This window comes from Capricornis sumatraensis, chromosome 20 (genome assembly GCF_032405125.1).
Source record: "Capricornis sumatraensis isolate serow.1 chromosome 20, serow.2, whole genome shotgun sequence".
NCBI classification, from domain to species: domain Eukaryota; kingdom Metazoa; phylum Chordata; class Mammalia; order Artiodactyla; family Bovidae; genus Capricornis; species Capricornis sumatraensis.
In genome coordinates this window covers 58,751,027-58,762,380 of record NC_091088.1, presented here as the reverse complement: position 1 = coordinate 58,762,380, position 11,354 = coordinate 58,751,027, and the positions used below count along the sequence as shown (strand labels likewise).

Genomic DNA, 11,354 nt, shown 5'->3' with positions numbered 1-11,354 from the left:
TGGACAGGGTCCCCCTAGGCAGGGCTTGAAGGTAGATGAGTTACTATGGTTACTGCACCCGCCTGGGGCGGAATATCCCCTGGGTGCCCCGCCCCTACGCGTAATAGGTGGTTTGCAGATTTTTAGCAGCCCCGCGCACGGACGGGTGTGTGAGGCTGCAAACCTAGTTTTCTGACGCTCCCCACCCCACCCACACAGTTGTCATAGAAACAAAGAGCTACCAGCACCATCTCCCTCCCCTTTCTCTAAGAGACACACAGACAAAGTTAGAGGGTTGAGTGGGCTGGAAGATTGTCCGAAACGCTATGAAGCTACGCAGTACCATCGCTCGCCACGGCCCCTCCCTGATCCTCCAAGGATTGCTACGCCTGCGCAGGAGACAGAGTCTGGGTACCAAGGCTAGCGGGCAGAGAGGCACGCATGCGTATGAGGGTTTTGCGCGTGCGCCCTGGTGGTATCAGGGAGCTAGGGGACGAGCGCCGCGCTAACCTTGCGCCTGCGCAACTGCAGCCCGCTGACGGAGGCCGAAGGAGGGCAATTCTGCGCTTGCGCTAGGGCGGGGGGCGTGAAACCGAAGCGGTAAGGGCGTTGGGGGACCGACCGGCGCTAGGTGCGCCTGCGCCTTGGCTCGCGGGGCGGCCGGGGGCGGGGCCCAGAAGGGGAGGGAGAGAGCCGGCAGGGGGAGGGAAGAGGCCGCAGAAGCCCGAACCTTGACCGACGGGCAGGCGGGGGCTGCGGCGGCGCCGGTGAGTGATCCGCGGCTCGACTCAGTCCCCACCCTCCGTGACCCTCACTCTTCCTGGAGTCTCCCCTAGCCCCCGTTGCCCCGCGAGCCAGTCCCGCAGCCCCAAAACCCTCAGGGCTCCCCTTGATTCGTGGCAATCCCCAGAGCCCCCACAATCCCCGCAGATCTTAATCCCTAAGAGTTTATATTCCCGGCTCCTCCACTGTCCTAGGAGCCTCCAACTCACCATTATTTCTGGACTGCCCTTCTAAGGACCACTTCTATTATTGGTCTTGCAGACGTCCGATTACCCCCGAACCCCCAGAGCGCTCCACTGATCCAGTTCTCCCCCTTCTTGCTGCATCTCCTTTTGAGGATCTCCTTATCCCCATCACCCTCGTGTTTCATCGACCCCCGAGACACCCCCATTCTCCTTGCATTTCCCACTCTTCTATGCCTCCAGTTCTCTAAATGCCGCAGACACCCCCTCTTCTTCCGCTCTTCCTCATTTCCCTCCACTCCTCCAGACCCTCCCCCCATTTTCATCAACTCCCTGGCCTGGCACTTTGCGCCGCGCCTGGCGCGAGACTAGCGCTCAGTCGGTGTCATCTATTCTTAGGCACTCTGACGGCCCCCCGCGGCCCGTCTCCTCCGTCTGCCCTCCGCCCCCAACCCTGTCCCCGGGGACCCGGGAGCCGGTGTCGGGGCGGCCGGGGTGGGGCGGGAGGCGCGGGGCCGCTGAACCCCTTGCCAGCGCCATGCGCCCTGTGCCCGCAGCGCAGGCGCCCCCCATGCGCCAGGCGGCCGGACGGCGGCGTCGGGGGGCGCCATGGCCTCGGCGGCGGCGGGCGAAGCGGAAGAGACCACCCGGCTGCGCAAGCCGCGCTTCTCGTTCGAAGAGAACCAGATCCTGATCCGCGAGGTGCGCGCCCACTACCCGCAGCTCTACGGCGCTCAGAGCCGTCGGGTGAGCGTGGCCGAGCGGCGGCGAGTGTGGGACGGCATCGCCGCCAAGATCAACGGCATCACCAGCTGGAAGCGCACGGGCCAGGAGGTGCAGAAGCGCTGGAACGATTTCAAGCGCCGCACCAAAGAGAAGCTGGCCCGCGTGCCGCACTCCACGCAGGGCGCCGGGCCTGCCGCCGAGGACTCTTTCTCCGCTGAGGAGGAGACCATTTTTGCCATCCTGGGACCGGGTGTAGCGGGGTCAGGAGCTAGTGCAGGGGCCGAGCAGCCCCCCGCGGCTGCCTCCTCACAGCCGCCAGCCCCGAGTGCCTGCGCGCAACGCTATGTGCTGTCTGAGGATCGCAGGGAGGATCGACGCGCGGGTGAGTTTCTTCAGCATCACCTTAGCAAAAGCAACCGAATTCTACTTTGTGTCTGGCGCTGTTCCGAGCCCTTTCTATGGCGCTTCAGCTCCTCACTACAACCATGTGAAGGGCATGCTGCTATAATCCCCATTTTACATCTATAGAGACTGAGGTTCAGAAAAGTGTAGTGACTCAGAGACGAGAATGGAACCCAGACCTAGGAGATCTGGCTCCAGAAATCACATCTGGGATCATCAGCTCGCCCACGATTTTCACTATAATTGTAGTGCAGGGAGTGATTCCGGAGGCAGACGGTTTGGGCTCCAGTTACTACTTTGCCACTCAGCTGTGTCATTTGGGATAAGTTACTGCTCATCAGTTTCTGCATCTGTGAAATGGGAATAAAAGATTGTCCCCACCTCACAGGGCTGCTGGGCAAATTAAATGGGCTAATATGTGTAAATTGCTTAGCACATTGCCTCCTTGTTAGTTCCAGATACAATTACCAACACTGTTAAGTAGAATTGTTTCACCATTTTGTAAATCAAAGACTCAGAGAGATTTGGTAATTTTCCCAAGGTCATGCCCAGAGTAGAGGAACCTGGGAGAGTGGAGTACAAAACTTCCCATGCAGCCTTGACTCTGAATGATGATTTTTTTCTACAGCTATTCCCCAGGCAACTGCCCCCGAGGGTTGGGGACAGAGGTGTGACTGAGACATCCTTGGGTCTTCCCTTCTGGACTCACAGTTCGGTGGGGGAAACAGATCCATGCATAGACGGCGATGACTCAGAGCAGGCAGGACTGGGTGCTGGGAGTTCTGCGGTGGGGAGGGGGAGGTACCTGATCCAGCCTGGGCAGTCAAGGAGGGCTTCCCGGAGTAGGAGGCATCAGAGTTGAGATAGAGCAAGGATGAAAAAGAGCTGGAAAAGTGTTCCTGAAGAAGGAAGAGCATGTATAGTGGTTTGGAGGCAAGAGAGCTTGGCCACTTTAGGAAACTGAGAGATGTTGCCTTCTGAGAGGAGAGGAAGGAAAAAAGAACATATTTTTGAGATGAGGCAAAGAGGTCAGCAAAGGTCAAACCATGCAGTTCCTTTAGGCTGAGATAAGGAGTTCAGTTTTATCTTAAGTACTGTGGGGAGCCACTGAAGGGTTTAGAGAAAGAGGGGACACGTCATCCAATAAGGGATCTCAGGATCATGTATTATAATTTCAAGAGATGCATTCACTCATCCAAGATACACAGCAAGTAAGCAGTAAGAACTTGAATACAGGTTGTGTCCAACTCAAGTTAAGTCCGTGAACTTCACTTATGCTCGGGACTAGACGGCCTGATATATACATGTATATGTATATTGTTTTTGTTTGTTTGTTGCTAAGTCAAGTCCAGCTCTTTGGCAACCCCATGGACTGTAGCCTGCCAGGCTCCTCTGTCCATGGGATTTCCCAGGCAAGAACACTGGAGTGGGTTACCATTTCCTTCTCCAGGGAATCTTCCTGACCCAGGGATCAAACCCATGGCTCCTGCATTGCAGGCAGATTCTTCACTGCTGAGCCACCTGGGAAGCCCACAACAACAACACACAACAGTGACAATATTGACTGAGAGTTAATGAGTGTGCAGGAACTGGATCACACATGGTTTGTAAATAAAGGTCAGGACTTTGGATTTTATCTTGACGGCATCTGGGAGGCAGACAGTGTCTTAAGCAGGAGAAAGACACAATCACTTGGGACCCTTGTCCTCAGTATGAAGCAGACGTCAGTGTTTCTGTGAAATGGCCCCATTGAACCAGCACAAAGATGGCACACTTATTACTTCAAAAGCTGTGCAACCCCTCCATTCATTCATTCATTCAATAGGCACCATGGTAGGTGCTGCGAATACTAGGGAGAAAAAGACCATTTTTCCTTTCCGTATGAAACTGACATGCTAGCCACGGTAGACAAACCACAAAGAAGTAACCCTCAAAGCAAACCCTCAAGTTACATGAAGAAGTGGTAAAAGAGGTAAGACAAAGCATGTTAAGAGGATAGTGAGTAATGGGAGGGGGATGGCCGCGGTAGACGGGAGTCAGGAAGGGCTTCTCTGGAGGTGAAATTTGAGCAGAGACCTGAATAGAGACTGGGCCAAGTGGATATCTGGAGGAAGAGTACTCCAGCTGGAGGGAACAGCAGGTGCAGAGGCCCTGAGGCAGGTATGTGCTGAAAGTATCCTTGATTAGAATCTCACACAGAGATGACCCACTGTGTAAAACTCTTAAAAGAGGAACTGCTCTGACGGAAGCATAGGAGCAGAGCCTGGGGCAGCCTGAGGAATCTTTTCTGACACTGGAAGGACAGATAAGGATCATTTATCTTGTGACCTAATATTTGAATGAAAGAACAGTAACAATAACAACATTGAGACCTTAACTGTGTGCCAGGCACTGGCCTACACCGTGTACCCATGGTGATTCACTTAACATCTATAACCACCCTTGGGGAGATGTTCTGTTACAGGATTACTTGGTCCTGTGTTCACAGGCATCCATTTACAGGTGGGGAAACTGAGGCCCAAAGGTTGCAAATAAGTCTGATTTTTAACTCTCCTAGTGGTCCTTCCATAGCCCTGTGAGCGTGAAGGCTGGGCCCCTTTCTGTTATTTTTGTACTTGTGCTAAGTCACTGAAGTCGTGTCTGACTCTCTGTGACGCTATGGACTAACCCTCCAGGCTCCTCTGTCCATGGCCTTCTCCAGCCAAGAACAGTGGAGTGGGTTGCCATGCCCTCCTCCAGGGGATCTTTCTGGACTAGAAGAGTCTAGGAGTCACATATTATTTCCAAGAGGCTGCAATTCCCATGTGCTTTATGAAGAAGACTTGCCACCGTGGATCCCATAGCACTGGCCCAAGGGATGGTTAAAAGCATAGGCTCTCAAACCTACCTAGGTTCAAAGCCCTCTTTTCCCATTCACCAGCTCTGTGACACTTCTCTGGGCCTCAAGTCAGCTCATCTGTAAAATGGGCTAATAATGATAGCACCTACCCCAGTGACTGGCTGGGAGGACTCAGTGAAATAACAGAAGAGGAGAACTTAGCCACTGCACTCAGGGCTGGCCAGGAAGATGTCCTCTGGTTATTGGTGCTATGCCAGCCTCTCCCACCTGTCCAGGCTGCCTGGCCTAAGAGGATGGAGGGGGTGGTGATCCTGGTGGAGGGAACAGTGTGTACACTGGGCTTGAGGCAAAGAAGAAGAATAGAAAGGGGCAAAAGCTGAGACTTTATAGCCCTAGAGAAAGTCTTGGACTGTCCCCCTTGGGTGCTGGGAGCTGTGGGAGGGTTGCTACCAGGACTTGGGGCCTGGTGCCCAGTCAGTACTGACTCCTAGGAAGCCCTGGTTGTTTTCTCATTAAAGACAAAATTTTGTGCTGGACATTGTTCTAGGCGCTGGGTAAACAGCAGTGAACAAAACAAAGCCCTGCCTGATGGAGCTGACATAAGGAGGAGGAGACAGACCACAAACACAGAGCGATCCCATGCCAGGTGGAGATAAGTGCTATAAAACAAATCAGGGATGGTTAGGAGAGAGAAAAGGACAGAGCTGCTTCAGACAGAGGGTTGTGGATGTTCTTCCCAAGGAGACAGGTTTGAGCAGAAGCCTAAGGAGGTGAGGGAGGGAGCCTGGCAGGTGACTGGGGGAAGATCTTTTCCAGGCTGACTGAGAAGCAAGTGCAAAGGCCCTGGGGCAGGAGTGGGTCTACAGTGTATGAGGATCTGGGACTTACCTGGTGGTCCAGTAGTTGGGACTCCATGCTTCCAACACAGGGAGCACGGATTTGATCCCTGGTTGGGAAACTAAGATCCCACATGCCACCCAGTGTGGCCAAAATTTAAACAAAAAGTGTATGAGGACCTACACGGAGGTCAATGTGGCTGGAACCAAAGGAACAAGAGAGAGGAGTGAGACGTGAGGTTAGGGAGGCAATGGAGGCAGATCGTGGGGACCTGAGAACGTTGCTTTTACTGTGAGAAAATAGCCACAGGAGGGTTTTGAGCAGGTAAAAGACAGATCTCACTTGTACCTTTATTGAGGGAGAATTCTCAGACCATACAACCCAGTGATTTAATAAGTGTACAATTCAGGGGCTTTTAGTATATTCATAGACTTGCACAACCATCCCTACAGTCCATTTTAGAAACTTTCATCACTCCAAAAAGGAACCCTATACCTCTTAGCCATCAACCCCGCCATGTCCCTCCATCTCTACCCAGCCCTGGGCAACCACTAATCCACTTTCTGACTCTATAAGATTGTTCATTTTGGACATTCCATGTAAATGAATGATAATGAGGTCCTTTGTGAGTAGCTACTTTCCTGTAGCATAACTGTCCTGTATTTTAGTTGGACCCTTGAGGGCTGCTGGTGGAGAACAGACTCTTCAGGGGTGGAGGTGGGGCTGGGAGCCCAGTGAATAATCCCAGGTGGGGAGATGATGGCGGTTGGACCAGGATGGGGGTCATGGAGCCAGACAGATGTTGAACAAAGGGTTATTTGTACACGAGTGGTGTCTTGGGAAAGAGAAAGAGTGACTTTACTTTATCCCAAGCAGCTAGAAGGATGGAGCTGCCATCATCTGAGATGGGGGTGGCTGAGGGAGGAGCAGGTATAGGGGAGAACCAGGAGCTCAGATCAAGCGAGTTGGAGGCATTATTGGACGAGATTATTGGAGGGATATACACAGCCGGAGAGAGAGGTTCAGGAAATCTGGAAGCCTGTGCATGCAGACTTTTCGTGTCCATGAGCATGAATGGCATCCCAGGTGAGAAGAGGCGGAGGAGCCCCGCAGGCTTGCGGTTGACCTGGCACAGGCCAGAGCTGAGACTGTCATCCTGGTTGGAGAGACCCCCGATTCCTCCAGAAGTCCCCCTTTCCTGCTCCAGCCACTTCTCCTCTCTTCCAGGCTCTCCTACCCCCTCCCTTCTTCTCCCCAGTATCCAGGGATGTGGCCAGAGATGGTTCTGTCTGGATAGTTCAGAGCCTTCTAGAATGTTGGTTCTTAACTCTGAATGAGAGCAGAGCTACCTGGGTCAACAGGAGACCTCCAAGACCCAGTTTCCATTAACGCTGGCATCGGCCACCAGGTTATTGTTAAATATATTGTTTCTCCCCCTTGGGTCCTGGGGCTTCTGCTCCAAGGCATGATCCGACTTAGGTTTTCAAAAGCTGACTTTGGGGCCAGGCTGGGTGGGAGGTGGAAAGGGAAAATCATGACAGCGTTACAGGTCCCGCTCGTCTTACCTACATCTCTCTCTCCACAGACACACCAGCCCACAGCAAGGGGGGCTCCAGCAGCCCAGAGCCTTGGGCCAGAGCCTCCTGCAATCCCCAGGAAGGGGGCTGCCAGCCACCTAAGGAGCGTGAGTCCTCGCCCCCTCCAGCCCTGCAGACCGTCCAGTTGCCCCGCCTGGCCTTGTCTCCACCGCCCTCAGCTCCTCCACCACCGCCGCCACCACCCTCGCCCCCCCAGCCACTGCAGCAAGCCCAAGTGGCACCCTCACCCCCCAGCCCCCTACGCCCTCCGCTGCCTCCACCCTCGGCCCCAGACCCCTCCCTGGACTTCCTGCGGGCTCAGCAGGAGACTGCCAATGCCATCCGGGAGCTGGCGGGCACCCTGCGCCAGGGACTGGCCAAACTGAGCGAGGCCCTCAGTGCCCTGCTGCCCCTTCTGCCGGGAACGCCTGCTGACCCACTGCCCCCACCTCTGCCCCCGCCCCCGCCCCCACCCCCGCCCCCCAGGCCCATCTTGCCCCCACCCTCCCCCAAGGTGGAGGTCACCCCAGAGCCGGTGTCCGTGGTGGCAGCCGTGGTGGATGGGGCGGTGGTGGCAGCCAGGGGGGTGATCATTGCCCCGAGGAGCGAGGAGGAGGCCCCCCGGCCACCCCCTGCCCCTCTCCCACCCCATGACTCCCCCCCACACAAAAGGAGGAAAAGTTTCCCTGCACGGAAGAGGCGGGGGCGATGGAAATGTCCCTGAAATCTGCCATGGGGTTCGAGCTTGTCTGCGCACCTTTTGCCTGCACCTCCTCCCCAACCTTAGCCCTGTGGAGGAGGGCAATGCACCTTCCCTTCCCAGCTGCACCCCGGCTCCCTGCTGCAGGGGCACACGCACCCCACCCCCTGTACTAGTTAGTGCCTGATTCTAGGGCGGGGAGGCCTCCTGGATGGGCCCCCAGCCCTTTCTCCAGTACAGCGCTGTCTGCCTGGCTGCTTCCCCCAACCCCAACTTCTAAGCCATGGATTTTATGTTATTTATTATATAACATAATAATATGGGGGGTTGCGGAGGGAAACCTGCACTACCCCACGCCCCTGCCCCCAACAACTCCTGGCCTTGACTTGAAGAGAACTGACCCACCTCCCCAGCCCAGACTTTGGAGGGGGTGGGGGCTGCAAGACAAATCAGGATGAAGAGGAGACTGCAGTTTGTACCCTAGGGAGGAGGGGGTGGAGTTCTCACTGGGGAGATGGAGGTTGAGCCTTCTGCCTCCCACTGCAGGTTTCTGACCTCCAGAGCTTAACCTGCTCCGTTCTCCCCAGTGGTGACTAGATATCAATAAACTTATTTTTTAATACAATTATTTGGGGCTCTGCCTGAGACAGGCCTGGAATTGCACCACCTATACCAGCCCCATCTTTCTGTGGGCAGGTGACACCCCCTTGAAGTTGGAGGCTGGTAGTTTTCTAGACTTTTTTTTTTCCTTAAAGTCATCAAGTCCTGTGTTGAAATCTTACCCTATTTTTTTCATCCTTCAGACACCCCCTGCTAAATGTGATCTCTAGGAGAACGTCTTGGATTCCTTTTTCTGGACTAGGATGGGTCTGCTGCTTAGATTTTCCCTCAGCATCCTGTGGTCCCTAAATGAACACATGCCTTTATCTATTTAAAGCCTGCTTCCCCTACAGTTTAATGAAGTCGGGGAGCTGGTTCTTTTCTACTCCCAAACTGGCTGCAGAACCTGGTAGCTAAGTAGGTAATAGCCATCACCCTGGACTCAGACCTGGTTCAAGCCCTGGTGCTGCCCGGCCAGCTGTGTAACTACCGGCCTTTATTGTCCTCATCTGTAATATGGGCATAAAGATTTAGCTGTCTTTACTGGCTACAACTACATCTATTCATCCTTCAGGTCACAGCTCAAATATCACCCCCTCAAGGAAAGCCTTTCCCAACACCTTTCTCCCCCAGCAGTTATAAAAGAAAGGGAGTTAAACAATCATTTGAGTACATTTAAATTGAATGTCTGTCTCCAGGTGAGCCTTGTCAAGGCAAGGCCTGAGCTATCTTAGTCAGCATCCTCAGCATTGCCCATCACAGGTTGTCTTTGAAGTAACAGGAGCTTAAAAACAACTTTCATTTATGGTGCTCCTTTTCTATGCCAGGCTCCATGTTCAGCATTGATAGCAATGTGCATTTTAACCTGAAGGTACCCAATGAAAAGCCAGAGTCTCCATATTTTCCTGAGAAGGTTTAGAGGCTTGCCCTAAATTTGTCAGGGCCCAATGCAGTTCACCGGTCTGGCTGGAACTCTTGAATCCCACTCTAATATTTACTAAAGAATAACCCAGAGATGATTTTACATGATACATAGATGGCCTTTTTAATGGCTTTATATGCACATAGTTTTATTTTGTAAAAATGAACCTAGTACTTAAAACCTGTAATTATGCACATAATACCGTGTAGGATAAGGCAGAAGTAAATAGCCTTTTTCCATAGGAGTTAACTTCAAGAAAAATGTTAATGATAACAGGGGTAAACAGAATTGTGCATCGAGACTGAAGTTTGGGTTAACAGAAACAGACCTGCTATGACTGCAACGGGATGGAGAGGGGAAGCAGACGCTCCCTGATTAGTCTGAAAACTGCTAATGAATGCAACCCTGGCAAGTTATTACGATACTTGGAGCACAACAGAGACCCGGGCTTCCCTGGTGGCTCAGTGGTAAAGAAATCTGCCTGCCAATGAAGGAGATGTAGGTTCGATGCCTGCCTGGGTCAGGAAGGTTCCCTGGAGAAGGAAATGGCAACCCACTCCAGTCTTCATGCCTACTTCTTCGAGCAGCCTGGCGGCCTACAATCCATGGGGTAGCCAAAGAGTCAAACAAGGCTTAGCGACTGGAGAACAACAGACCCAGGCCTAGAGAAAAGAGGCTGATGTAGGTTAGAATCTGGAAACCTGTCTCTCCTCCACAGTGTGCCCCCTTCTCCAAGCATGTCCTGCAGCGTTCCATCGCCGGGAAGCACGAGGGTCCCAAAAGCCTGCTTTTGCCTATCAGGTAGTAAGCACTCAAGGTTGGAAAAACGAGGTCTGGTTCTCTCTCTCCACGGAAACTATGCCCCACTTCCAACTCTTGCTATCTCTGGCCTCATTTTCTCCTTCCAAATTAGTGAGCCGTCGAGGTCGAGAGCTCCTCTCAACCCGGCGCTCCGAAACCCCTGAAATTGAGGTGGGGGGTGGGTTGTGGACAGACAGCGGGAATCGTGAAGGCCTCAATCAACCTCTCAGGCGGCGGAAGTGCGTCGGTTTGTCGGCCCCGCGGAGCATTTCGGGAATTGTAGTGAAGTTCGGCGGGGTGCGCAGAAACTGACAGCGTAACCCTTTGAAGACCAGAGCGCGCCGGCTGAACTGGAAAAGTTAGGGGCATTCGACCACTCCCTTTGGCAGATAAAGCAACTGACGCGGAGACCTTGAGTCCTCTCCTCTCTCCGGTTTTCGCTTGCCCCAGTCAAGAGTCTGATACCCAAGATTCTAGGCAAGACCAAGTGCCAAGTGGACAGCCCTACCCAACGCTTGAGTCGCCAGCTTCCCGTCCGCCCCCTACCCTGAAACCTTCCAGTTAAGGCCCCTCCGCCCCCGTCCCACGAACCGGTAGCCGGCCCACCTTTTGAAGGGCGGGGAACTGAATCTCAGAGAAGGCAAGACTTGCCTAAAGTTGCACAGCAAGTCGGAGTAGAAACCGGATGCCTGTCCACCTCCCGCAATTTCTGAATCCTCGGTGGCTCTCACCAGCCGTATCACGTCCTCGCCCCCAACCTTGGTCTCCAGCTGCTTGGAGCGACCAAACTCCCTCCCCCGCGGCGAGGAGTAATCACGGTTCCGCCAGCGGAGAGGCAGCGAGCCCCAACCCTCCTGCAGCCTGCGGTCCCCTTTAAGAACAGGCCCCTGCGGGACTACGTTTCCCAGAAGGCTTTGCCGGTGCGTTATGTAACTTTCCCTGCGAAGCGGCCTCTGGGGCAGAAAGAGGCGGCGGCGGCTGCGGCGGCGGGAGAGGCGGGAGCCCG

General features: G+C 54.0%; 1 protein-coding gene across 1 annotated transcript; it reads left to right on the top strand.

Annotated features, from left to right (window-relative positions):
- Positions 1-1,553: 1,553 nt before the first annotated feature.
- MYPOP (Myb related transcription factor, partner of profilin) lies at positions 1,554-8,477 on the top strand. Its single transcript, XM_068993272.1, has 2 exons — positions 1,554-2,052; positions 7,334-8,477. The coding sequence occupies exons 1-2, from the start codon at positions 1,554-1,556 to the stop codon at positions 8,047-8,049; spliced, it is 1,215 nt and encodes a 404-aa protein (XP_068849373.1). The 3' UTR covers positions 8,050-8,477.
- The last annotated feature ends 2,877 nt before the right edge of the window (positions 8,478-11,354 follow it).

Bases quoted from the DNA above. Each gene is read 5' to 3' on its own strand.
- MYPOP (XM_068993272.1), top strand. From the start codon at position 1,554: ATGGCCTCGGCGGCGGCGGGCGAAGCGGAAGAGACCACCCGGCTGCGC. The intron at 2,053-7,333 runs GTGAGTTTCTTC...CTCTCTCCACAG, and splicing joins CAGGGAGGATCGACGCGCGG to ACACACCAGCCCACAGCAAG.